The following is a 26,801-nucleotide window of genomic DNA, read 5'->3' as shown; positions in this document are numbered from 1 at the left end:
GGTTTCTCGAAAGTATGCATGTAATTCGAGTTATCGTATACATGCATACTTTCATACATGTAATAGTAACTCAAAAAGTCAATGGTTTAAATAAATAAAACTTAGTGTGTGATCTTTTTACTACAGTTGTAGCTCTACGTCAAATTTTGATTTTAATCGATCAGAAAAAAAACCCAAAATTACATATTCAGTTTTCTGGCACTTGTGTATTAGCCGAATGTCAGCGATTAATCGCCAAAATCACGCCTGGATTTACACCAAAGACAAAGATTTCTTACCCTTGCTCGCCATTGACACGCAATTAATATATTAAGTTAATTGTTTTCTTCATTTTACTTCGAACATACAATTCTTACGTGTCAGATTCTGAAAATAAAATTTTGAACTCTCATGACCTTCACCTCTTTGCCCAAGGTCCACGATTTTATATGGAGAAGGGGATATCACTCCTTTATTAGAGAGTTTGCAAAGGAGATCACACCTTTATAACAGAATATACGAGGGAAATCACTCCCTTATTAAAGAGTATGCGATGGACATTCCACCTCTATTACAGAATATACAAGGGAGATCACATCTTTATTAGAGAGAGTGCGATGGAGATCACATCTTTATTAGATAGTATGCGATGGACATTCCACCTCTATTACAGAATATACAAGGGAGATCACATCTTTATTAGAGAGAGTGCGAAGGAGATCACATCTTTATTAGATAGTATGCGATGGACATTCCACTTTATTACAGAATATACAAGGGAGATCACATCTTTATTAGAGAGTATGCGATGGAGATCTCACCTTTATTAGAGAGTATGCGATGGAGATCACACTTTTATTAGAGAGTATGCAAATTAGAGATCACATCTTTATTAGAGAGTATGCGAGGGAGATCACACTTTTATTAGAGAGTATGCGAGGGAGATCACACTTTTATTAGAGAGTATGCGATGGACATTCCACTTTATTACAGAATATATAAGGGAGATCACATCTTTATTAGAGAATATGCGATGGAGATCACACCTTTATTAGAGAGTATGCAAAGGAGATCACACCTTTATTACATAATATGTGAGGGAGATCACACCTTTGTTAGAGAATATGCGATGGAGATCACACCTTATTTAAAGAGTATGTGATGGAGATCACACCTTTATTAGAAATTTTGAGATTATCACTCCTGCTAATTGATATGAGCAGTCAGACGTTATTTTGAAAATTGGTTTCCAAACTTCTGAATGTCTAAACAATGAAAATTTATCCAGATACTGAGGTTAACTTTTTTAATGATTGATTGCAATACTTTTTTCTATCATACATCTTAAACGAGAAAAGTTGACTGAGAAAATCGGGTTGAATCTTTGACTGAGTTTCGTACCGCACCTTTTTCACCTAACCGCAATTAGGTTATTAGTCATATTATTCTGAATGAAATGCCAAGATATAGGAGAATTTTGAAGGTAATGAATAAATTAATCACTTTAAATTTTTTCCTGGGGTAAAATCTGTAAATCATAATGAAAATTGCCCTCATTATGATCATATATCTTTCTTTTTAACAATATTATTTGTGCTCTAAAATTGAATTGCTTTAATAATTATTCTTAAATATTTCAATTATTTAAAAATAATTGATTGGGTATTGTGAAAGGAAGCTCATAAAACTTAATGAGCAATTTGATAGATAGTAATTACATTTTGATGAATCGGAATTATTTAGCAATATAAAAAAGCAGCTACGTGCGTAATTATATTAATTTTAAAAATATTTTTTGTGTCTTGAAACTGATCACTTTCAAGGCATTTTTAATTTGTTGTGCTCTAGATATGCTGAGACTGAAATTACTGTAATTATTAAAAAATTAAGTTTCGGTTTTTAGAAGAACTACATAGGAGCTCTTTGAGTTCGTAAGAAAAGATATATTGTAGAATTAAGTTTGTCTGTCCGTCCGTCACTGCACGTGTGAACAGAACACGAATAAATTCCCTTATAACTGGAATCAGAATAACTGGTTCAGCAGTTAGATAGACATAGAACATATTTCCTTTAGTTTTATTCTTGCACTAAAAACATATTTAATCTGATAAAAAATCCTGCATAAAAATAAAAAATAAAAGGAAAAGAAACGCTAAATAAAAATAAATATACAAATACATGCATAAACAAACCAAAAATAGAAGATAAATTACGGAAATACGTAAACAAAGATATGTAAGAAATACATAAAAAGTATGAACTAAACATACATATTAAATACATGAAAAAATACTTAAATATGCATAAAAATATAAATTAAACATACATAATAAATATATGAAAAAATACTTAAATATACATAAAAAAATACTTAAATATACATAAAAAATATGCTAACAAACATGCATATCAAATACATAAAAATAGTAATTAAACATGATAATAACAACATAAAAATATTCATACATTGGTAACATATGCATAAAAATTACGGAAACATGTATAAAATTACGTAAATACATGCATAGAAAATACATAAAACACGTAAATAAATATTCATCATAAATTAATTAAAAAAACATGCAAACACATATGCATAATAAATACAAAAATGCACACTTTAAAACTATTTTATTTCTGACATTTATACTATTTTATGTTAATGAGTTCAATACATATTTATTTGAACATATAAGGTAATGAAATGAAGTTCAAAATGCTCTTAAATAATATTGTTCAAAATTCTGATTTCTTTCTTGAATACATTTCAAGCAAGTGTTCTCAGTTTGCAGGAAGTATTAAGAAGTTTAATTTCATGGAATACAAAATTAATGTTCTGTTTGTCCTGCTTGAATAATGCAGAAAATTTCTGTCCAAGAGATGGGGAATTGTTAAGTGACCACTAAAAGCAGATGACCACTATAAAGCATAAATTTTCTCATATTGTTTTTATTTCTGAATATGGGAACACAAATTCAATATCTTGTATAAAAATGATTGCATATTTGTGTCAGATTTAGAACTAAAACTGTCATTTGGAGGAGACATTTTTCTTAAAAATATATTTAATTTTATTCATTGCATATTAAAAATTTAAAAATAAAAAAAGATCTTCAACGATTTTTTTAACATGAGCGTTATCATTCATTTTTGCATAAAAATATGAAATAATAAAATTTTTTAGTCATTTATTTGTATGGGCGAAAAAAAAACGAAATGTGTGTAATTGTGTCTAAATTTTCATTCCAATAATTAAAGCTAATATTTTAAAAAATGGATTTCAGAAGAAAATACTTACGGAAATCAAACTGACAACTTTGAATAAATGGTTGTTTGATTCTGAAGATGACCCAAAAAATTTCTTCTATAGTAACTTTCGGAATTCTGGGGGGTGGGGGGGGGTATTCAATTAAAACATGGTTCTTATACAGAAAGCTCAATATTCCTAACATGTTAAGATTTGAATATCGTATCAGTAAGAATAAGTCAAAATTTTGTATTATAGAAAATATGCTGCCTTTGGAATATGATGAGCTTTTAAAAATTAAAGCATTTTTGAACACCTTATAAAAACAGCGTGATTTTGTTTTTAATTTGATTTTTCTGTCTTCTATTCGTTCGGTTTGACTGCAACAGACATTACATTCTGCGTATATAACGATTTTTACATTATGTAATTTACAGAAATATTGTCTGTGTAAATTTTTTTATAATACAGTCGTTTTAATAGAACGGTTTTCGTATTTTGTACTACCCTATGCCACCTGAAAAACATACGCAAATCAAAATCAAACATCGACATTCTGCCAAATGTCGAATTCGACATCATCAGTAATAACATCTGAAATCTTAATGTCTCTAACTAACATCTCATTCAGCATTCTTTTCCATCATTATAATTTCATGTTATTTGTCTCGCTTTATATCATATGTCCCTTTAACAGAATGCGAAGAAAAATTCAAGTTAAATAACATTCATTAGTTAGTTACCCGTGATTGTAACCTTAATTATCATCATTTCACATGCTATGCAGAAAAATTCAAGAATCCTGTATTATATTGTTAAACCGCAATAAAGCCGCCGTCTGCTATTAAACTAAAAACGGGCATTTGCACGATATAATTACACGCACGAGCAAATATGTCAACTGGTCTTCTGAAGAGAATGACACCTGGTGGCGTTCCAGAGAACTGCGTAGCCTGGATAAACACCTCTACCAACCAATTATAAAAATAAATTTTTGCTCCTCCATGGCTTCGCGCAATGCTATTCAGACAATCAATGTCAGATTATCACTTGATACTGATGGATAAATGACTCCCAATTACTTCCGGTTGGTAATTTGAACTCTCGAGCTTTCTCTACCAGAAATTACGCTGCAGTTTTTGACACCTTTCTGCTTTTATATGCAAGATTTGGGTTGTTATTACCAAAGTTGTAAAGAATAAGGCATATTTCTAGATTATTCTCGTCTGGATTGGCTTATAGCTTTAAACTTGAAATTTAATTACTAAGTTCTTGATAAGTCAGTTGTTTCGCCGTTATGTATTTTTTTAGTGTATTTGAAGGAATATGATAAAATATTGTCAAAGTTAGACCTTCAGATTATGGTGAAGCTTTTTATGCATTAAATTCTCCCGAGTTCGTAATGTTGTTCTAAAGAATGCTGGCTTTTATAGAATTGTTTCGTTAATTTCGTAAAGATTATAATTAGAGAACTATTTCTTTTTGAATTTCCAAGATTACGAAAAATAAAAAGACATTTTACTCTTCAGAAAATTTATTATTTAGAAAATTCTGATAATTAAGTCTTTTTAAATGTTAACTTGACTCAACTTAAAATAAATAAGGGCAGTAAAATTTGAATTATTCCAAGTGTAACTCGCCACATTTGGCGTTATCTTTTATATATAAAAGACCCAGTGGTCTTTCAATGCTAATGATTTATTTCAAAACATATTTATATGAAAGTTTAGATTTAATTCCTTTTCTCCAGTCTTATTAAACAAGCAAATATGTAAAAGATAATCATGGATTCCATATCAACAGTGATGGAGATTAATAATCATGGATCCCACATCAACAGTTAAGAAGATAAATAATCATGGATTCCATATCAAAAGTTAAGAAGATAAATAATCATGGATTCTATATCAACAGTTAAGAAGATAAATAATCATGGATTCCATATCAACAGTGATGGAGATTAATAATCATGGATTCCACATCAACAGTTAAGAAGATAAATAATCATGGATTCCATATCAAAAGTTAAGAAGATAAATAATCATGGATTATATATCAACAGTTAAGAAGATAAATAATCATGGATTCCATATCACAACAGTTATGTAGATAAATAATCATGGATTCCATATCACAACAGTTATGTAGATAAATAATCATGGATTCCATATCAACAGTTATGGAGATAAATAATTATGGATTCCATATCAACAGTGATGGAGATAAATAATCATGGATTCCGCATCAACAGTGATGGAGATAAATAATCATGGATTCCTCATCAACAGTGATGGAGATAAATAATAATGGATTCCACATCAACAGTGATGAAGGAAATAATCATGGATTCCACATCAACAGTGATGAAGGTAAATAATCATGGATTCCACATCAACAGTGATGGCGATAAATAATCATGGATTCCACATCAACAGTTATGGAGGTAAATAATCATGGATTCCACATCAACAGTAATGGAGGTAAATAATCATGGATTCCACATCAACAGTGATGAAGGTAATTAATCATGGATTCCACATCAACAGTGATGGCGATAAATAATCATGGATTCCTCATCAACAGTGATGGAGATAAATAATCATGGATTCCACATCAACAGGGATGGCGATAAATAATCATGGATTCCACATCAACAGTTATGGAGGTAAATAATCATGGATTCCACATCAACAGTAATGGAGGTAAATAATCATGGATTCCACATCAACAGTAATGGAGGTAAATAATCATGGATTCCACATCAACAGTGATGGCGATAAATAATCATGGATTCCTCATCAACAGTGATGGAGATAAATAATCATGGATTCCACATCAACAGTGATGGCGATAAATAATCATGGATTCCTCATCAACAGTGATGGAGATAAATAATCATGGATTCCACATCAACAGTGATGAAGGTAATTAATCATGGATTCCACATCAACAGTGATGGCGATAAATAATCATGGATTCCTCATCAACAGTGATGGAGATAAATAATCATGGATTCCACATCAACAGTGATGAAGGTAAATAATCATGGATTCCACATCAACAGTAATGGAGGTAAATAATCATGGATTCCACATCAACAGTAATGGAGGTAAATAATCATGGATTCTACATCAACAGTAATGGAGATAAATAATCAAGGATTCCATATCAACAGTCATGGAGATAAATAATCATGGATTCTATAACAATAGTTAAACAGCCAGAGATGTATTATTCCAGAAAAAATGTCCATCGCCAAAGATGGCTGATTTTTAATATTTCCGATTATATCAAGCAATTTTTATAAGGCTGAGACAAAAATCTTAGTTAATCCTTATCAATCAATCATAAAACAATAACTTCATTTGTAATCTCTGATCAATCTAGCTTCAACAGCATTGTTTTTACGATCAGAAACCTCTAGAAACGTGATGCCGGCTATTGTAATTAAGCTTAAGTGATTCCTTGGGATCCTTTTCATTAACGCGGTGCAAAGTATCCTGCTCCCTGCAACGCCAGCTAATGGTTTGAAGAAAGGGCGTGTCCTGGCTCTAAAACTGTCATAAACAAAAAGGTAAATGTTCTGTCATCATCAGATCAAGATGAAAAGTTCCCGGCATGCTAATTTGATTGTGTGCTAGCTGAATACCGGATCAAACTGGTTTTATGGATAGAGTACGTGATCCTTCTCTTTAAGTTGGTGTAACAAAATAATGATCTGCGTTTGTGCGATTAAATTTTTGATGAATGGCTTTTTCTTCAAAGACCTGTTTCGTTCAAAAAGTATATTGTTTTCTCATATATTTTATAAGATTTTTACAAGACCAGCGGGAGTGGTCGCTCCAATAACTTCTAGCATACTCTCTAATAAACTTTATATGCCAGAGAACGCCTTGCATGGCATTGGCGTAAGTGATTGCGGAATATTAACTTTTGGCGTGGATTTAGCATTTTTATTGAATCTATAGTGTTATCCTTAGTGAGTTATTAACACTATTAATCCCTGGAATGCGCTTAATGGCATCAAAAAATAGAATTTGTGTTTTAATCACGTTTTTCCCAACCGATTGAAACCAAAATTTGACTCAAAATTGCATTTGTAGTCATAAAAATCCCATACCAAATTTAATATTTTAAAATCACCGCGTTTCTGCATTATTTCGCTTGAATGTTTCTGAAAGTCCAAAACGACAGACAGTCAACTCGTAATTGGACTTGGCACAATATTTGACAGTTGTCTACATAATAAATGTTAAATATGTGTACTATCTATCTCTCTTCGTTTTGGAATTATCGTTTAACTTATATTCGAACAACAAGACAGACGGACCTCCTCTGAACAGATTTTACCCAAAATTCAAAAGACATCTGCATATTTGGTGTAAAGATCGTATACCAAATTCCAGTTGTCTAATTCGTCGTTTTTGAGTTATCTTTGTCTCAGACAGATAGACGGACGGTGGAAATTAAGATTGAAAAAAGAAAGGAATTGCAAATTCATCAATTTTCGAAGTTTCTAGAGAACTTCAGTTGCAGAAGTTTCATTGAAAATCGTATATTCTTATTTTTTTAAGGATACATTTAAATGTTTTTATTAATTAAATATAATATTTTATTTGAGGCCTCTGCACTCTATTTGATGGAAAAATCGATTTAATTATAAAAAGATTTAAAACCCTTAATTTATTAGATATCTTTTATAATTACCATAAGAAATATTTTAACATTGTCTATAAATTGATGGATTTATTTACAATTCCTTTATAAAGCAAAAAACAAACTCAATTTGACACAAAAAATGTATATTCAGTTTATATTATAAATCAAACTACTGACTTATATCTTCAAATCAATATTTCCTTAAATGACTATTTATATAGAAAAAATGATGCTGTCCTCCACTTTAAGAAAACTATGATTTTGAAACGAAAGTATTGTCTCTAGAAAAAAAAAACTCAGTAATTGAAACTATAATTGCTTTTTAAATTTCCATATTTCTCATTACCTATTATTATAATAAAAAAATAACATCGAACTCTCTTCATTAATTTTTCATTCTCAAATCAAATTTTTATGTGCATATTTTAAGAGAAACATATACTTTTCTAAATTCACTTAAATTTTTCTCATTTTCGAATATCCGGTTGGGGGTGGAGAAAAAAGAAATTACTTCGGAAAAGAAATCGGAAATTGATGGGCCATCTTCATATCACTATCCGCCCAGTTTCTTAAGGGAAATGCGCCCTTTTACAAAAAAAGAAAGAATGTAATTGGATTTTAAGAGCTCTATTTTTAGGTAATAGATTTATGCATAAATGACTTGGGAATAACGCCTGTACTTATTTTTATTTGAAGCTGTCGAAACCGGCATGATTGTTTTAAAGAAAAATTTAGGTGCCTGATCCAGTGACTATTTTTTCATAGTAAACGTGACATATTCCTTTATTTTTAATATAATAGTCTCCCATCTGATCAGCTTTTAAGTGATGTTACTCAATAAGAAATTGCAGGAAATACGAATGTTTTTATATAAATAAGAATCAACAAACACTTTCAAAACCATGTAAATTCAGATGCGGTAGTTTTTGAAAAGTAAAGGGTGCCCCAAATTTAATGCAAGATTTGAATTTACCACCAATACTTTACTGCAAAAAAGGTGGCAAATTCAGATCTTGAATTAATTTTGAGACATCTTTTATAACGGAAAATTTAAAAATTAATAAACACTTTTATCAACGTATTAAAAGGTAGAAAACAGTTTATTTATCAAAATTCCGGAAAGATAGAAAGAAAAGAAAAAAAATCGTAAAAGTTCTGATAGAAATATTTTGAGCAAATTGGAATTTTAATCGATTTTTTTATACATTTTAATGAATGTTAATAACTTTTTTCATATAATGTTTATTGAAGCTAAATTTCTTTGCAATATCGTTTGCGACTCTCCTACTTTTTTTTGTTTTATTTCGTTGCATTAGTTTTGTATTGCAAATTTTTTACAGGATATTTTTTTTTACTTTTTAATGCATAAATAAAAGAGTTTTTGTGTTTATTTGTTATTGTTTTCTGCTTTTTTAATCTTTAATGTAAAAATTCTTTTTTTTTTAAACTTTCCTCTTTATCAGTTTTTAACATGATAATGTTTATAGTCTAGAAACTATCTGTAAACTATGTCACGTGACATGCGTAGTGAAAACATCATTAAAAACTCTCTAAACAAACGTCATTAGAGACAAGACATCGCCTGCCTAAAGCTACAAATGTGGCGGATATTTATTTCGTTGCCAGCAGATTTAAACTAAGAAAAGTTTTCCAAAATATTTATGGATTTTACTTAAATTTAATCTAAATTTTAATATTTTTCTCAGAATTTTCGTAATATATAGAACATAAATATAGTTTGACATTAATTTAAAATTTAAAAAATGTTGTTTTAAAACAATCCGATTTTATTTTTTTATAATTTTAATAAGTTTCGAAAAATATTTTTAGAATAATTTACAATAATACTATTCATTTTTTAAACTCTGGAATAAATTTACAAGCATTTTGATGACATTAAATACAGGGGAAGTCACTTAATTTGATTTTGCTTTATATTATCACAAACCTCTGGTATTTAAATGTACATCAAAATATTTGTTTAATATAGTCATTACATTATTTTATATTAGCTCTGAAGTTGATAATTCACCATTCCTTCATTTTTAACCAGCGTTAATGAATAATATTCGTAATATTGCAAGCTCCACTTGTTCATCTGTGTGTCATTCTTACCATAAGATGAGATTTTCACATTCTTCTGTTTGGAATAGGATGATATGGATTGATTTAAACTTATAACTGCATTCTCAGATCTAGCTTGAAATCTATGTAACCATAATTGCTTTGCCGTTGTTGATTTATGAAGATGATGACTTGAACAATTTTTGGTATAGGATGATTGAATACCTCGGGCAACTTTGTAGATGGGGTATCTAATTCAGAAGCAGAAGGAAAGGCAAAGGAGAAATTTCCGCAAACTTTTTTTATTATTGAAAATAAAAATATTACTTAATTAAATTAATTGTCATATTAACAACTTTATAATGGAATCTTCTTATAGCTGTCACCCTTACTGGAGTTAATAATCAATAATCTTGTTCCTAAATAAGAATATCGCAAAATGTTTTGCCCTTTTTAATTAGCCTATTTGCAATCTCGCAGTGGTATCGTGGCAGAACCTGAGGACCGATTTCATATTTCAATTACGAGGAAGATCCATTGTATACTCGGATCTGATGCTTATATCATCTATCTAGGATCAAATGTTATGCATTAGTGTGGTATCCACGTTTGGAAAGGGGACTGCTACAGCAATTGATCCCGATGCAAAATCACGAGTTCTCTTGAGAGTTCTGTGGCAAACAAAACAATTACAGCCGTGTTACTTCAACAATGTAATTTAAATCTAACTAATTCTTTCAAAGAACTACAGTAAGGCCTATACATAACAGTAACAAACAATTTGCTCATTTTAAATCAGAGTTGTACGATGCTATGAACACTTTCCAATAATTGACGTTACAGAGTATATTGCATTGTATGGTGGAATTTCAACTTGAGAGTTTCCAGTGCCAAACATCCACTGAAAGATGTTCTAATGGCTATTAATCTTTGACTCTCGAGTCATAGGAAATCTTGGACAAATTATTGGTAGCAAATTATTCATTGGCATATGTGGCATTTTGCACCGCTAATCATATTATTAATTGCTTTTACATCTTATTTTTGAATTAACAAACTGGAACAAAACAAATACCATGACTGCTGCAACAAGAACTACGACTTCTTTCAAAAACTAGCCCATTCAAACTATCAAATGTTGAATGAAATTTAATTGAATCAAGCATGCATCTGATCTTGTAGAAGAAATACTTGTCTTTACAAATGACAAATAATTTGATTCAAACATTGTTTTAAAAGTTTGAGTGAAGGTCTGATACATTGCGTAAAGACGACTTTAACCTAAAAGAAAAAAAAGACTACTTCTGGAATGCCGACAGAATTTTTTTTCCATGCTCTGAAATGGCTCAAAATTACGAGATTCCGTCTCAAAATAGACTTCGTGTTGCTTCAAAACGAGACGCTAAACCATCTTAACTAAACTAAGCCTAACTATCGCCTGTTGTGAAATGCATATTATTTCACGTTCCTCTGACAAATTCTTTTGTCGTTTCAGTATCTATATTCTAATTCTAAACGTCGATATTATAAATTAATTGACTGCAACCTCATCCGCGCTCTTTATTAATAAAAAGATAAATGTCAGGAAATTTTGTCATCTTCAAGATGTTGCATTAATTAATTTTAGACATTGACAATTTCACTTTATCAGAAGTGCACCAAGTTAGTGCACTGAACTCTGCTTTGTTCGAAATCTAATTTAGTTTATTGTTTAAAGTTAATGAATCTTATTGATTGTGGGGGTTTTCAATTGAATCATGCAGATTTTCGAACATTTATTATTTATTTATCTACGCATTATTCAGGAAAATGGTATTATTTGAGTAAAATCCTCGCCATTATGGATCTAGAGCAATATCCTGAGTTGAGGGCCATTAATCTCAAAAATGCCCTAGAACAAGTAACTGAAGGTCAAGGATGACATTATTCAATTTGAAGGACATTTTTGAGCTATTGTTTTATGCGAGAATAACTCTCTCGGATTTTATTCGGGCATAAATGAAAAACTATTTCATTTTTAAAGTTAAATTTTATTTTAGAATAAAGATTCAGTTAGCTTGAGAATTCCCGCATTTAAAAAGGTATAAGTAATACTTAAAGTAAATCTTGAGCGTTTTTTACCCTGATTTGTTGAGAAATATTCTTTTTTTTTCATTTAGATTTTTTTTTTACAGAGTTAAAAACATTATTAAAAGAAACTAATTTTTAATAAATATTTTTGCATGTTATTGAGAGATCATTGCCAAAACTTTGACGTCGATGTTTTAATGAATTTTAAAAACTTTAATTTCTCTGAATTTAAAAAAAATACCAAAAAAAAAAAAAACATTTTCAGAAATAACAGTAAAATATTTTTAACCCAACAGACTGAAAAAATGCGATTTTATAAATTTTTGTTTGAATATACTGAGTTAACTACTTGAATACACTGAAAAAACTATTTGATTTTACGCATTTTTTTTTTCTTTTTCAATATATAAAAAGAAATTAAACTTCGAAAAATTACTCATGATTCAAAACACTATCTTTTATCAGAATTAATTCGTATTAATTCTGATAAAATAAAAATTTGATAAGTAAGAATTTTTAATAAATTAAAAAATTTTATTTTTAAACACTAATTAAATATATTCTCTGTGTTATTTTATCAACTCTGTCTTTTGAATGACTTTCTCTTATATTGCTAAAATCACCTTTTTTAGTACGTTTAAAAATATTATATCATTATTTTAATTATTTTTTAACTTTTTTTCTTTAATTTATAATTTATTAATATAAATGATAAAAAAAATCTTAAAATAAATTTTTTGCTAATTTACTCATAGATGACACTATACTTTTAAAATCAAAATTGAAATGTATTGATCTCTTTACTGACATATGATATTAAAATAATATATTCTTGCCGAAAATACACAAGAGTGCAAGTGCGAGAACTCATTTCTGGCAATATATATATTTTTTAGACATTGATTACAAAATTACATTTTTACAAATATTAAACAAGAAAATAAAATAGCATAAAAAATATAAAATTTCACTTTAACCCGGGCTAAATATTCAGTTTTACTTCAAGGGTACCAATTTTTTTTTAATTCTCCAGTTTTAGTGAATTTTTGCAGCAAAGAGATTTAAGTCTTCTGTAATATCTTTGACAATGTTAATGCGAATGCGTTGGTGCTCTTATGTAACTAAACGAATCACACCATAATGTATACAACAGTTTTAAAAGCCTGTTTTATTGGCCCAATGCTTACTTGGTGAATTTGCTGAAGCATCGTTTTCTATCCCGAGCTTTTTACATCAACGACTGTCTCTATTCTTAACCCTTATCTCAATAACTCCTTTTTTTTTTTTACGGTATCACGTATTACAAATCTTCAATTATATTCTGTGCTCCTTTTAATTCTTTTTTTTTTCTGAAAATCGAGAACTTTATTTTTAAAAATGATAAACAGACTATTTCATTTGAGTTAAAAATGTATCAGAGAAATATTTTGTTTATGAGAAATATGTAAATCTATGAGTTAATTGTTTTTCCATCAAAAGAAACGTTTCCTGCATGAAGTCTTCAACGGATTAAAAAAAAAAAGTTCTCTGTGATTGGAATTAATTCACTTTCTGACAATTCTATCGGAAAAATAAATAACAAATCCTAGAATGTGTTCATTCGCATCCCAGAAGATAATTTATATTTTTTATTGCACTTTGATAGATTTATATTAATTGTAATTTTTTAATTACAATTAATTTCTACAATTATTTTTTACCCCTAATTGTTTTAATTAAATAGCGTGTGCTAAATATTATATCATGCATTCAGACGATGCATCAAAGTAAAGTTGATTATGTTAAAGTATAGAGTTTTTTAAGCTCAAAAGAAACATTTTTGTAGGATTCTTTCTTTAGACCTTTTTACTACACAGACTTTTCATCATTAGAGACAGAAAGGGATAGAAAAGGGTAGGTGGGGCCGTATCAAACTGTTTTATTATTGACTATCATTGAAATATTGTTGACTTTACAAGAAGATGGCGGCTGTTTTGAGATTGGTTCATTTTTTTACTGTGAAATAAAAAAGGTCAAAAAAGAAAATAATAATAATAATACTAATATATGATAAATTTTCATGTTTTAGACTTTGAGTTTGCTAAACAAATTTTTGAATTTATGCCTGTATGTATATATGTTGAAATATGAACACGATCTGTTCGTGTGTATATAAGTAAAATTGTTTTTTTTCATTAAATTATATATCTATATAAAATCTATCTATCTACGGGAAAAATTTATCTTTTTTAAAATGCGTCATCATTTTCGTCAATGTACAATAGAACTTAACACGAAAAATTCCATGTTATGGAAAGAGAGGTTGGAATACTCACAATATCTATCTTTACTTTTCATGAAATTTGGAGAAATATGATGTTGGAATATTCAAAATGCTTAGTCATGTATTTGTAAGTTGCTCGCTTTTGTCCATTAGATTAAGGAGTGTCCTGACGCTTGCAACTCCATTTTTAAAAAAATAAATTGAAATCTGCTATCTTAAATTTTATGTGAGAACATTATTTTTTTAATTCACGTTGTATCAATCCGACAAAAAAACATCATGTGCTCACAGGACTTATATTTCGCAATTAAATGACTCACATTTCAGAATTTTTTTTTCGTGAAAAACAGTTTAAGCCGTTTTAAACAATCACGTGACTATCAGATTACACCAGCACTGATATTATTATCATGGTTTTTTTTTTTATCTCAAAATTGTTCCAGCTCCAAAACTATCTCGGGACCACAATTTTTTGCGAAAAACCGGTTTAAACTGATTTGGAATGATCCCGTGACTATTATATTGCACACACTATTGTATTGTCAAGTTTTAGAAAAGCGATGAATTTTTTTTCATCTGAAAATCGTTAGAGCTCCAAACCTTACTCTCTATTTTGTGTTCATTCACATTTTCTTCTCTGTGCTTTCTTCGGGCCATAACATCTTACGATCTTATCCTTTATTGGCTAAGTTGTAACTTTTTGTAGGCGATTGCATGCCAAATGTGACAACATTCTTTATCATTTTCTAATAACCCTAAAAGCGAATAATTGATACCTCAAAAGTGATAAATCGCCAATTTTCCGCCTGTGTATTTTAAAGTTTCAAAAATCTCGAACCAAAACAATATCATGTTCTGACATGATAATATGAAGTTTCAGTTGAAATCATAATGGCAGTTTTTGTTCCTAGTGACAAAAATGAGTGCCTGTTTCTTAATTAATGACTTTTATTTCCATTGAAAATTATTTGAATTTCCAATTCTCTATACAAGAAATCTTAAAATAAGCTGATCATATTTTGATGAATTCATATATGAAAATAATTTGAATCATTAAATGTTTCATTTTCTTTTCCAGCTGCGACAGATAACAGCTCTAGAGCAGCAGCTCCCACGAAATGGCTCTGGAAATAATGAAACAAACCACCGGAATTCAAGTCGCCACAGCAATAGAGTACCAGGCTCCACATCCAGCTCCGAAAGAAGTCTCCACCGAAATTTGCAACGGGTCCAGTCTCCAGACGGCACACCGGATGTTCGTCCCCAGCAGGCCAGCAAGAGAGAGGTCAGAACGGCCAAAAACCTTGCCATTATTGTTGTATTCTTCATGGTATGCTGGATGCCACTGTACACAGTCAACTGCATACAGGCCTTCTGTAGCAGATGCCAAGTACCAACATGGTTGTTAGATGCTTTCATCGTTCTTTCCCATGCCAATTCGGCACTTAATCCATTCTTGTACGCATACCACATGTCGGATTTCAGGAAGGCCCTGAAGCAAAGGTTCTGCTGTGGAAGTCCAGAGGAGGGGAAATGTATCTTTCGTAAAAAGCCTCGATCTGTGGAAATGGAAGCTCTGTCTGCACCTGCTCTGACCAAGATGGCGTCGAAAATGGCGGATGCCAAAACGTGTTTTACCGATTTGACTTAGAAAGAAGTGTCACTCCTTTACATAATCTGAATGTAATGATGAGTCATTTTGGAAACAACTGAAAATGATGACTTCCAAAGATCTGATAATTTTCCTGTTGAGTCAATTGGCCAAGAATGGTAGCCAACTTTACTGTCTCCGAGTTCTTGGTGGTTGATTGGTACATGTTTTTTAAATGTTAAATGTATATTTAGTGTCACATTCCACGATTCGAACAAAAGGAAACATGTCGTTAAGATGATTTCCGTTGATATGATGATCTATTTTGTCTGTAGTTACTATATATTATGAGGATGATTATTCTTAAAAGACTATTTTAAATCCAATATTGTCAAACAAATATTGAACACTGAGAAGAAAAAATGTATACAGTGTTAGTTAGATTCTGCATGAAGAATGAATTTGTTGAACAAAACTTTTCTGGCAAAGGCTTTCCAAAGAGATCAATTACACTTTTGTGTTGCTTCAAGAGCTTATTGGAAAATCGTGACATTTTGTTGCATTCCCTAGTCTTGCATGAAAATTCATTTTAATCATTTCAAATATTTATTATGTAAATATTTCACTGGAACATCAATATAATCTCAGTTCATTCAATTGTGATTTTTCATAACAATGTTCTACCATGGTGTTCTCGATGTTTGATATGTGTTAGCAGCCCATTATGTCCAACTCTATAAATGTGTAGTTTTGTATGCTTCGTTAGCGATTGCAACTTTATGGAATATTCTAATTCTTATTGATTTTCAGTCGTTTTTCACTAAAATTTCTCACATATTCAAAAAATGTTATATGAATTTTGAAATATACATTTAAGAACTGCTGTTTTTTAAATATTAATTTTGTTTTCTTATTAATTCCTTTTAAATCATAATTCAACTGTTATACATTTACTTGAATGCTAATTTCAAGTTGTTAAATAATACTACTTTAACGTATTTTGAACAAAGTTGTATTTCAGTATTGATCGCACATAGATGCTTTTGAAAAAAAAATGTTCTTTGTAATACTTTTTAGATGTTAACACCTTGACGCTATTATAGTAGTTTGTATTTTTGCCCATATATTCTGTCTGATGACAATTTTATATGGTATGAAGCTTTCTATATAGGACTTAGAATATGTGGTATATGTTAACATGTTAAACGTATTTCTCAATATCTCTATCTTTAATAATTGTTTAAGTGAAAAAATAATGTTTACTGAAAGAAATAATAACTCTTGTGTTTATATATCATTACTTAACATTAATATTCTATAAATTGTTATATTACTGCTAGTATTAGTAGTTATGTTCAAAAAAATTGTAAACATTTTGTTGCATTTAATGTACTTATTATAATAATACATTATTGTTTATTTATTCCAAATAGTGTTTACTAATTAAGTGTGAGTAAGTCATTAATTTATATTTTTTTGTGACAAATGAATGTTAATCACACCTAGAAGTGTCAAAAGTCTAAAATTTTTAATTTTATCGCAAAAACCATTTTGCAGATTTCTTTTCGCAATTTTCTTGGTGTTTACCGCCAAGATTCTCTCTTCTCTTCATGATATGCTATTGTAAATAACACTGATTTTGATGTTACAATTTGAAATTTTTCTATTTCTAGAGAAAATTTGTATCGCCAGATCAGGGGAATTCTGCAAAATATTCTATGTAAAAAATTACACTTTTTTATATATTTTATATTAAATATATTTCTAAGTAAATTAAACATAACAGATGCTAAAATTTTAAGATAAAAAAATTTTCTAAGCGAGTTTTGATTAGAAATTTAAAAGTTATAGTATCACAGCTCACTTTTTATTATCTAATAAATACTTTATTATATTTTTCTGTGCAATTTTATGGTTTTTAAATAATGAAACACCTAATTTTTGTTCCTTTATATATTTCATTTTATAACTCAAAATTCGATGATTTTTAATGTTGAAAACATATGTTTTTTTGCAATCGCAATTGTGTTCTAAGATATGTTATTATAAACAATAATCTTTTCTTAAATTTTAGAAGTATAATTAGAATTACAGTAAATTAATTACGATTCATTCAATCAAATTTCAATACGTTCTGTAAGAAAAAAAAGGATTATAAAGTTATTTTTAACAAAAAGCTTATATTTAGCATCACAATCAACAAAAGAACGAAGAAAATATCAACATTTAAAACTCTTCTTTTATTGAAATTCAAAATTAATCAAGTTTTCACTGGTATGTGTTTATGTATAATCAAAAAAACTTCATTTGCACCGGTTCTAGAATTATTGGCTACATTATTATAAGCGACATTTCATAATCCTCTTTTCTTATTACATGACATTTAATGTGCGTTTTCTTTGAAGCTAAATTACAAGGCAAAGATCAAAGATTTTGGTTTTCGATCGAATTTCACGTCTCGCTTTCAAAATAACTTTGGAATTGTGTTATCAATTTTGAATTAATTTTCAATTAATTAATTTTCTTTGTAGTTGAGTGAAAGTATTTTTACATTTATGATACTTTTCAGTCTTTTTTGTTTCATAATTTAAAATTTTCAAAGAGGTTTGTGAATTGGTAATTCAATTTATTAGTTAGAAATATCTGCATTGTTTATGTCTGTAATATTTGTATTATTTATGTATATAATTATTTTAATTGTTAAATAGTGCATGTTTGTGTTTATTTATCCTATTTATGTACAGGAATTGTAGCGTATTTTAAAGAATTGTTTAAATTGTTTTAAAATATTGATTCGTAAATGATATATTAACAAAAAATAATTTAGAATTCATGAGTAAATGAATAAGAATTCATTTTGGGGCGATTTTTAAGGTTTCTCGTTTAGACTAACTATTGAATTGTGTTGCGCTTTTTTTTTCTTCAAGTCATTGACTTTCTGATTTCTAAACGAGGAAAAACATTTTCGCGATTACAATATTGCTTTACAGCATTTCTTTTTGTTCAATATTTTCACTTTTTTAAAAAGATATCTGTATTGATAATTGAAGTTAGTTATAAGTAGAAAAATAGCAGAAATTGAATTTGTCCGTTCATATTCTAATATAATGGGTTGCATATTTCTTAATTTTTTTATTATAGCAGCATTTAGATTTGTATTGCTTCCTCTACTTGCAACGGTAGTTTAACCACTTAATCAGTGTTACCTGCGACATAAAAATATGTCAAACTTATAAAATGAAATTTAGTCATTAGATATAGCACTAAAATTACACAGCTTACAAGTATTCTGCATAGTACAATTTAATCAATTTCACTTCATTTCTGAAGTGAAAGGTGTCATCTAACTGGATAAGGAAAAAAGCAAAACAACTAAGAAAGGGTATTAAATGAAATAAACTGAAAGAAGTTTTTTTTTTTATATTTTGGTAATTTAACATACAATGCATTTTCAAAACCATTATAATATTATGAGCTTATTATATTGGGTTAAAACTTAATTTTATGAAAATATTTCAATGCATTAAGAAGCGGTATGTTTGCATTTGAAAATAGCAGCAACTCTTTTGTTTTCATTATGAAATCGAGCAATCAATTATTTTTAGCCCTCTATTTGATCAACACTTACCTAATAACTTACCATGATTATAATAATAATTTACAATGATGGTAAAAAGGTAATTTATTCCCTACTTAGTCGTACATCTGTGAATGTTTTAAGTAGTTAAATAGTATTTCTGAAATGTTCTAATGTACATTTTGCTTTGAATGTATTCAGTCAAGATATCATCTTGATTACGTTCCCATTTAGAGTGGTGTTGCCATGGTGATGAATTGAATGAAATGCAGACACACAAATATTAATTGAAATTTTCAAATATTTCGAATTTTAATGAATCTGTTTCTCATAAAGATTGATGCAGCATATCAATAATTAAAATTAATGCAAATAAATATTTTGATTGTCGCATTTTATAATTAATATTAGATGATAAACGATTTAACGCATAAAAAAAGATTTTTTTTTAAAATTATCTTATTTAGAAGAGTATTGCAATTAAATTTCAAACAAATAATTGTATTTTTTTTACAGAATGAAAAAATACTATATCGTATCGCTATATTTTTTTTCAAGAATCGTTTAAAAAGAAAAAGTTAAAGAAGCACTTTGTCATAAGTCCAGATAGCTCATACAGAAGTAATTCAATGTAAATGAATATATATTAAAATCTATCAGTAATGATATCTGCTTTAAATTAATTATATTTTAACTTTTACAAAACAGGTTTACAGTTTGCTTCACTAAACCAAAATCTATGATATCTAAATAATAGAATCCATCATAATAAATAGCAATAATAAATATATAATATTGGAAATATCCTTTTTAAATTTATTAACTAATATAGGATCTTTTTTTTCTAAATGTATAAAAAAAATTCTGATTGATATTAATTTTTTTTTTTGAGTTTCCAAATAAACAAGAAATAATATTAAGGATAAAACGGACACAATTTAAATTTTCGAACATTTCATTTTTCGACCCATGTATGTAATAATGTGTAGTTGTTTGTGTCGTTTAATGTTATATTTCATGTCACTGTAAATACTTTTATTTTATGTTTGACTAAGAAAACATAAATGTTTTTATAATATTCGGGTAAAGAATTTTTTATTTATTCGTTTTTCTTTCATATTGGAATAGATTTAAATAATTACATAAAATATCATGCTTTTTAAATTATGATGTATGTCTCCAAATGCAGGTGGACAGACACTGGCAACTTATACTTCTGCAATATTTTTCAATACCATTAAATAAATATACTTTAGAAATCAATCTTCATTTGAAATGAAGTATAAATGAAAAGCATATTCATGCATCTGCTTATTTTATTTATATATATGTAGAAAAATTTAGAGTTTAACAGAGAAGCGAAAAAGTATTCCGTAGATTGATGGCAGTGCTAAATGTTTCTTTCAGCAAAAAGAAAAAAAAAAGATTTACGAGTCTGAAAAATTCTAGATATCCAGATGCACAAGGTTTGTTCAAAAAGTATCAGATCTTTATTCATAAAAAACCCCTCATATTGAAATATATTGATATATAATTTACCTTATTTGCTTCAAAGTAGTGCCTCGCTTTTCAGAAGTTTTGCTATGACTTCGGAAGTAGCTCTGAAACTCTGTTAGGATGACGTACAACTGGTTGTCTTTTGCATAATCTGCCTGCACATTCTCTTATAGTGAATGAATGATTCTGAATCAACAAGGAGGTTAACAGTTAGAGGCAATCCAATGTTTGGATACTGAGGATCTATTAGCTGATACTTCCCTCTCCTCTCTCTATTTGACCATTTTCGGAATAATTGCCTTTGTTGTGTCGCAGGTATTTTTTCGTCCATGAGGGCCTGTCGTCAAATCTAGCTACTTGTTTCCAATTGTGAATCATCAAAATTTACATAGACTTTTTATGGAGTAACGTGATTCAACTTTTTCAGCTTTATGTTTTGTTCGTTCGTTTGGTTCTTCAAAATTGAAAATCCGACTTCCTTACTTATTCTCGTCTGCCAGCGAATACAGATACTGGAAAAATAAAAAATTTAAAGTATTCGCTTTAAGATTATCTTCATATCTTCATCAAATTGCTTCAGTCTAATTGCATTTGTTTACGCACAAGAAATTTATGATAAAATACTTTTTGAACATGCTTTGTTATATATAGAAATTATATATACAGTGTTATATATACAAATTACATAGATTTGGAATTATATAGTGACATAAAAAAAATTGAGAGTACACCTTACTTTTCCTTGATAAATCCGACTTTCAATATAAATAACACATTCCTGAGAAGTGCAAACATGTTTTTATTTTTACACATAACAAATGGTTTAATTTAGAGTAAAAATAAAGAAAAATCAACCAAAAAGTTTCTAAATTGAAAAGTTTCAGTAGCATTTTAAATAAACATACACAGAATTTTGACTCAAAAAATTGAGAATACACCAATGAAATTCTTGTAATATCTCGCATAGAAAGAACGTGTCAGTATTTAGCTGCATGTCTTTTGGCTTTTATACTGGCTTCTAAACGTCATGGTACGATTCGACTAATTTTTGGTGGTATCTGAAGATATTTTACCCCATTCTTCTTGCACCATTTGTTTTAAATGGGTTTTCTTTCTAATTTTGTGTTTTTGGACGACTGCTTCGAGTGTGGCCCACAGATATTCAATAGTATTGATGTCGGGATACTGTGGTGGTATTTGACGTTACGTGCACTCTGTTTGGGGTCGTTGTCCTACTGGAACATTAAATTTCCATCTAAACCCAAATTTTTAGCACTTTCATTTAGATTGCTGCCAAGTATATCCAAGTAAACCATATCGTTTATAATGCCATCTATAAAAACTAAAATTTCCTACTCCGGATGAAACCATGCATGCTCAAATCATGACGGAGTCACCATCATGTTTAACTGTAGGACGTAAATTTTTTGGATACAAAGCAGTATTAGGCTTTCTCCATACAGTAAGATGGTTGTCACTGCCAAAAATGTTGAGGTTTCTTTCATTACTAAATATAGCTTTCTTTCAAAAATTATTGGTCTTCAATTGATGAGTTTTTGCAAACTTCAAATGCTTTTTCTGAATTTGCAAGCTGATGAATGGTTTCTCTCTAACAATGCGACTTTTATATCCAGCTTGTCTAATGACATTTCGCACAGTTTCAGCACTTACACTTTTGTCAGTGATTTGAAAAGTTTCTGCAACAAGTTGGATGAACCGTATGGTCGCAGCAATCTAAAGGAAAGTGTTAAAAATTTGGATTTAGATGGAAATTCTATTTTCCAGAAGGACAACGATCCCAAACAGAATGCACGTAATGTCAAAATATGGTGTCTTTTCCATTATAAACAGCAGTTACACACACCACCATAGTACCCCGACATCAATACCATTAAATATTCGCAGGCCATACTCGAAACAGTGATTCAAAAACACAAAATTAGAAACAAAGCCCATTTAAAACAAGTGGTGCAAGAAAAATGGGGTAAACGTTCTTCAGATGCCACCAAAAATAGGTCGAATCGATACCATGATGTTTAGATGCCATTATAAGAGCCAAAAGACATGCAATATAATAGTGACACTTTATTTCTATGCGTGATATTGCAAAATTTTCATTGGTGTATTCTCAATTTTTTTAGGCAAAATTCTGCGTATGTTTATTTAAAATGCTTCTGAAACTTTTCAATTTAGAAGAATTTCGTTGATTTTTCTTTTTTTTTACTCTTAATTAAACCATTTGTTATGTGTAAAAATAAAAACATGTTTGCACTTCCCAGTAATGTGTTATTTACATTGAAAGTCGGATTTATCAAGTAAAAGTAAGGTGTACTCTCAATTTCTTGAGCCACTGTACGTCTGCTAAGGATATACAATTTTCATAATGAAATTTCGGATTTAGGTTCATTTCTAAATATGAAATGAACCTTAAACTGAAGGTATACTTCTTTCCAAAATTTAAATATACTTTTGAAGAATTTATATTAGAATGTAAATAATTATAATAATTTATATATTAAAGATGTTTTTTGGCTTCCCGAAAGAGTATTTTGTCCTAAAATTGATCGCCAAACGTCTTTTTAAAACCTGAAACGATTTACGAATGTGGAAAATTTGGCAATTCTTATATATAGATAAAAACAAAACTGTAAAAATTTGGATAGATAGTTGAATCTTTGCATTAACAGATGATTCTCAATTTTTGTATTCAAATTTCCATTTTAAGTTTGTTTGTAACCTCCAAAATGTGAATGTTTTATTGAAAATCTTGGCATGTTATATACATGAATGTGATGTCTTATTTTATCTAGTTGTACTTAATGTGTATGTTCTCGATATTAAAATGTTTTAAAAATATATGTTTGTTTTCTTTAAAATCCATAACCATCATCAAAATATCGACGTCGATTTTTTTTTTTTTTGACGAATAATGTGTTTTTTCTTTTTACACGAAAACGTAAAATTCGGCTTCAAATTAATGTTGATTAAATAATTATTTTCTATAAAAAATATGGTGCATAAAAATTGATTTAATGAAAACTTTCTCCTAGCGTGCATTTGAAATTTTGAAAGCTGTTGCAGTAAAGTAAGAGAAGAAAATAAATATGACAAATGATAAAATCTTTCTTAAGACGTATATAATCCTTTGCTATCCATAACCAAATTTGTTAAATTGTATTATTTTAGTTGTTTTATTTTATTTATGTCAGAGTAATACTACATATGCTTAACAATTTTTAATTCAACTTAAATTTAGGCATTCTTTACAAAATTTTGTTTCCTTTATTTATACAATTAGTTTTTATTAAGCTTTAAAAAATCTGATATTTTATTCAATTCATATTATTTTAACTGTTATATATCAGATTAATTTATGATGATACATTTTATCTTACCAAAGCTCTTTGATCATGTAAGCCGATTGTAACAAAAACATTTCAATCATTGTGCTTTTATATTTGTAGTATGGTATATCTACGAAAAATAACATGTGTAATTCCTATTTATCTCGGCTTTCTAGCATGATATTTATCCTGATTCTAATAATTAGCATGTAAATTATCGGAATGATCCGAATTATCCGGAAAAGTCGCGTAATTTGTTGTATCAGATTCAAAAACTGCCTTAAATTTGTTATGACAATGTACCAGAAAATGTACCAGATTCTCTCGATTTTTATTCATATTATATTAATTAGGAGGATTTCTTGTATTTAAGATTTTTAAAAAGTCAGTCTCTAAAAAGTTCCCCATCCCAATTTTTACTTCCAATTCGGATTCTCTAACACAATCAAATAGTTATAAAAATAATCTTAATGTAATAATTCAAAAGAAAGAATTCTTAAGGGCAACAGAAGTATAAATAATATTATTTATACTTCTTTATCTTTTTATATTTTATTTTTATTTTTCAATAACTTAATTTTCAATTTGTAAAGTTTTTTTCAAAATCTAACTCCTAACTAATATTTCTAATCAAGAAATGATGTTCCGAAAATCCAGGAATGAAACCTGAACTAATTCCTCACTGTTCAATTTGGCCTCTTCTTTGTGAACAGAATTCGGTCATTTTTTTTTAGATGTATAAACGCTAGGTGTGGTATCTAGAGGCAAAGAAACTACTTTTTTTTTTATGCAATACACGCTAAAAAATAAAAACACGATAAAATAGTTAATAAATAAAATAAAAACATAAAATAGGTCAAGGACAGGCTGATCGCTTCTACTTTCTAAGTTCACGACTCGCACGTCATTTCACTTTTCGCGCTCACCTGCGCACGTGCACAATAATATATGCATGAATATCGGTACTGCGCTTGCGCAACAAACACACGTGAAGTTGATTCTTGAGGTGCCATCTATTGGTACACTTTCAAACTATTAATCTTTTTATTATATGTACAAAATAATTGCTTAAATCTTCGATAGATCTGAATTAATAATGTGAATAACGAAAATGTGATGAAAAAATTACAATATTTACAAATATGTCTTCATATTTCTTTTTAAATATAAGCAAATTATATTAATTTTCTTTGAGTTTTGTTATGTTTATGTCAGCAGTGGAACCAAAATGAGTATTATATTACAGCAGACCTTATAATTCAGAAAATTCATTCGATGACCACAATAAGGTCTTTACCCATATATCTTCTTCAGATTTCTGTTCCACACCAGGCGAAGGGTCTTTGATTACTGAGGTCCTATTTAAACGTGGTCCAAGTTAATGCTGATAGCCATTTTTCAATGGAATATGATTTAAAACTCGAAAGCCTTTGGCAACAATGCCGAAGTTTTAATACCAAATCAACGTAGCTCTTTCTTTTGTATAGAATAAAAGATCTCTGGGATTTATATGAACCATTCTTCATAAGTGATATATATTGTTAACTTCAAATGTAATTCTAGCTTATCTTTTTTGAAAATTGATTACTATGATACCATTTGAAATCCTACAATGACGTTTTTTGAATATTTTTTTTTCGAGCCGCGAATTCTGACTGATAGAAAAGTACTAATAGACAATTTCTACAACCCTTTTTTACTAAGAAAGTTAAGTTTTTCAAAATATTTCAGAAAATAATCTGTATATTTTGCCAATTATTTCTTTCTATGTGATACATATATAACATACATAAGCCAAATTTTGTTTTCCAAAATTCTATTTTTTATATTATTATGTACTTTTGATTTAATAAAGCTACCATAAGGTTCAACAGATCATTTTATATATCTTTTTAATATCTACAACTTTTTAATATAAAATTTTCTTCTCAAATTAATAACATTTCTTAAAAACAAATAAACGGTATTTCAGTTTCTGTCGCCCTCTTTATTCGGGAAATTTAGAGGCCTGTTTTGAATAGCGAATTTAATAAATCAATAAAGTTGCTGTAATGCATTTCTCCCCCCGCCCCCGCATTTTGGCACTTTTTATATTAACTCGACTGCAATACCTGCACAAATAGTATTTTTGTATTTTAATTTTTTTAGTGAATTGCTGATTTTTAAATTTGCACCGAATTATTAAGTCATCCTGTTCAAAAATAATTATGCCTTTATAAAAACACAATTAGAACGCAGAATTTAATTGTTCTAAGTTTATAACAATGTTGTTCTAAGATCACCAGGTAACATCCAATAATGCATGACTTTTGAGACAGGGCAATCATTAAAATGCCAGTTAACTATATTTCAGTTGCCCTTAGCAACAACGGTTAAATATTAAACATCTGATACTGTCCAACTCTGTTGGAAAGTTATAAATACGATTTTATTCCGATTGTTTCTGCTATTCCCTTTTCCAATTTTCTTGCAAGTATTTTTTACAACACTGAAAGCAAGAAAACAGACAT

General features: G+C 28.9%; 1 protein-coding gene across 1 annotated transcript in view; it reads left to right on the top strand.

The window, feature by feature from the left end:
• The window catches only part of LOC129972356 (adenosine receptor A1-like), a 150,699-nt gene extending 134,038 nt beyond the window's left edge, over positions 1 to 16,661 (top strand). The window contains exon 2 of the mRNA XM_056086471.1: positions 15,361 to 16,661. Within this exon, the coding sequence (XP_055942446.1) occupies positions 15,361 to 15,933 (573 nt within the window). The 3' untranslated portion in view covers positions 15,934 to 16,661. The remainder of the gene's footprint in view (positions 1 to 15,360) is intronic.
• The last annotated feature ends 10,140 nt before the right edge of the window (positions 16,662 to 26,801 follow it).

This window comes from Argiope bruennichi, chromosome 6, assembly GCF_947563725.1.
Source record: "Argiope bruennichi chromosome 6, qqArgBrue1.1, whole genome shotgun sequence".
NCBI lineage: Eukaryota > Metazoa > Arthropoda > Arachnida > Araneae > Araneidae > Argiope > Argiope bruennichi.
Note: the sequence above shows the minus strand (reverse complement) of the source record. Positions and strands in the feature narration are given on the sequence as shown.